The sequence below is a fragment of the Cicer arietinum genome, chromosome 8 (assembly GCF_000331145.2).
Source record: "Cicer arietinum cultivar CDC Frontier isolate Library 1 chromosome 8, Cicar.CDCFrontier_v2.0, whole genome shotgun sequence".
Taxonomy (NCBI): domain Eukaryota; kingdom Viridiplantae; phylum Streptophyta; class Magnoliopsida; order Fabales; family Fabaceae; genus Cicer; species Cicer arietinum.
Genome location: NC_021167.2, coordinates 1,207,124 through 1,210,013, shown reverse-complemented (window position 1 = coordinate 1,210,013; position 2,890 = coordinate 1,207,124). Strand labels below are relative to the sequence as shown.

The window sequence follows — 2,890 nt, the reverse complement described above, 5'->3', positions numbered from 1 at the left end:
AGAGCGGTTACGGTTGCTGAATGTGAAGATGGCATTCCACCTGATCCAACTAATTGCATTAAATCCCATCTTTTTTCATTATACCAAACGGTGATTAATTTTATGGATTGAGCAATTGCAAAAGCAATTAGGGCGGAAATTAGTGGGTAATAATTGCCATACATTGAAGATATAACTGCTATTTCTTGCATAATTAACTAATTTTATTTCTGAATGATGTTTAATAGATAGGAATATGAGATTATTGAAGAAAACGGGAATGGTTATAATAATAATAATGATGAAAAATAAATGTCTTAAATACCATTGACCTAGTAAAATTCTGAAAAAGTGGCTAAGTTGGCATTAGTGGAATTCCTTTAAATATGAATATTTGATAAACTAACTGTCTAAGATTAGCTTTTTCTCTTGAAATCAAAATGAATACACCTCGCTTTTTTTACTCGTGAATATACTATACCTCCCTTTGTTCTATTCCGCTTTAGCAATTTTCTTTTTGCTTAATATTTTGTTTTATTTTAGCATATATCAACCATAACTTATGGTATTTTTGGTTCAATACAGAGGAGAAGAGGGGGATATTTTATTGGAGGAGAAGGGATAGAAGGGATAGAAGAGAAATGAAAACATGTTTGATTTAACATATAAGAGGAGATGGATAAATTTTTAATAATTTTGTATTTGTAATAGATTATACAAAATAACAAAACTACCTTTACCATGCATAAAATCATACAAATTTAAAAAATTAATCAGTAATATTTATTTTTTAAATTGATATCACATTCTATTGTATTTTAATTTATATTTATACCGTGGAACAACATCATTAGAGACTATTTAGATATTTGGATGAACTTTTATGTTTGATTAAGTTGTTTTGTATGTTTAGCCACTACACTAATGTTTTGAATATTTAAACTACTTTATTTATTGTTTCAGTTAACTTTAATGTATGAATTTGTGTTATTTCTTTTGAAAACATTATATAAATTGGATTTAGGTACAATAGTTATATAATTATGTATTTAAATTATGTGGATGATATTTATGAATATTTTATATTTTAATTAATAAAAAAATAGAAAAAAATTATATAATTTTTTAAAAAATTATTAAGTTTGCGACGGTTCAAACTACCTCAAAATAAATATAACAACGATTGATAATTGTCGCAAGTTTTTATAAACAAATAAATTTGTGTGTGCTTAGCGATTGTTCTAATTGTCGCAAACTGTACGTAGAGGTAGTTATTAGAAATCGTCGCAAACGTTGCCGACGGTTGAAATGAAGATTTTTGGAACCGTTGCAAATAGGCCTCGCGACGCACGAACCTGCGACAGTTGCAGAACCGTCGCAATCATCTTTTTGAGACAGTTGTCTTGTAGTATATGTATACCGCTATCTCCAAAATTATAACTTATATTTATTGAGGTTAAATATATCTTTACAAATGTTATTATAAAAGAATTATTTTTACAAATTTCTCACTTTTACGTTTTCATATTTTATTCCTTTTTGTCCTCAAATTCTTACTTTTTATATTTTATTCTTTTTTAACTTTTCTTCTCTCTTTTATTATTTTCTCTATTTTCCCCTCTATTCTTATTTATTTTTACATTGTAATTAACTAAATTAAGAATAACAACCATTAAGATTTTGTCAATCTTACCATAAATAAAATATACTCATTTTTTTCACTATTTCTTTTCCATTTGTTCTTTATCTTCTCTATTTTTTCTTCGATTTAAATTTTCTCCATTTTTTCATCTACTATTAATATACGAATAAAAACTATCCTAAAAAAACTATGCATATCTTTGTAAAAATTGTCAATTTGCACTGCACTCAAATTATTAATTTCAACATTATCTTTCTCACATTAATATCAATTTTATTTTTCACTTCCATAATTTCAATATTATTTTTTCCTATGCATTTTATATAGAATACACTTTCATATTACTTAAAAACATATATTGAATATAAAATATATCTAATTAATTAACTACTTTCAATTGATTAAATTTTCTAATATTGTTCAACAATTAAGATAAATGAGGTGTTATTAATAACATATATTAAATTTTTATTATGAGGTGGACTTGTGTGCTAATGAGAGTAATCCAACCAAATCTGGTTTGGAGGTTTTTCTTGGAACCAGTGAATTCACTTTTTTTCTCTACCTCCAATATAAAGTTAGAGTTAACTTTTTTTACTTTTAAAATTTAATTTTTCGAAGTCTTTACGAAAAACTTATTCCATGTTTAGTCTCGAGAATATTTTTCATCAACTTAGTCTGTACTATTAAGTTAAAAAAAAAATGAATTAAACAATAATTATTTATTGCCAAAAATTAAAAAAATAATGAAAAACTAGACCTAAGATGTCAAACCAAAAAAACTAACATATTATTAATTTATTAATATTTGTATATACACATAGAAATAGTTGCGGTTACGATTCCGAGTAAACCACCGGCAACTACTTGCGGCGGAGTATGACCAAGAAGTTCACGAAGCGGCCGCGGTGGAGTTTTAACCAAAGGATGTTAAGCAGGAAGTTCAACTATTATTTGGTTCAATATTTCTGCTTGTCGTCCTGCTTGTAATCTTACACCAGTAGCATCATACATAACAATGCAAGCCAGAACAAATGCAATTGCAAATATTGATCCTCCAAATCCTTGATGAAATCCAACGGCTGTAGCAAGAGCAGTAACCGTAGCTGAATGTGAAGATGGCATTCCACCTGATCCAACTAACTGCATTATATCCCATCTTTTTTCATTATACCAAACGGTGAATACTTTTATGGTTTGAGCCAAGGCGAAAGCGATTAGTGCAGAAATTAATGGGTAATAATTGCTAACAGCTGTTGTTTCAGACAT

The 2,890-nt window shown here is 27.5% G+C and overlaps 2 protein-coding genes across 2 annotated transcripts in view; both read right to left on the bottom strand.

Annotated features, from left to right (window-relative positions):
* The window catches only part of LOC101488252 (uncharacterized), a 700-nt gene extending 449 nt beyond the window's left edge, over positions 1-251 (bottom strand). Inside the window, exon 1 of the mRNA XM_012718931.2 lies at positions 6-251. Within this exon, the coding sequence (XP_012574385.2) occupies positions 6-191 (186 nt within the window). The 5' untranslated portion in view covers positions 192-251. The remainder of the gene's footprint in view (positions 1-5) is intronic.
* A 2,300-nt stretch (positions 252-2,551) lies between these two features.
* On the bottom strand, positions 2,552-2,890 carry LOC101515500 (uncharacterized). The gene has a single exon (XM_073364320.1). It carries the CDS (start codon positions 2,888-2,890, stop codon positions 2,552-2,554), a length of 339 nt encoding a protein of 112 aa, XP_073220421.1.

What these genes read in the sequence shown, in the direction of transcription:
- LOC101515500 (XM_073364320.1), bottom strand. Translation starts at nt 2,890, where the DNA reads ATGTCTGAAACAACAGCTGTTAGCAATTATTACCCATTAATTTCTGCA.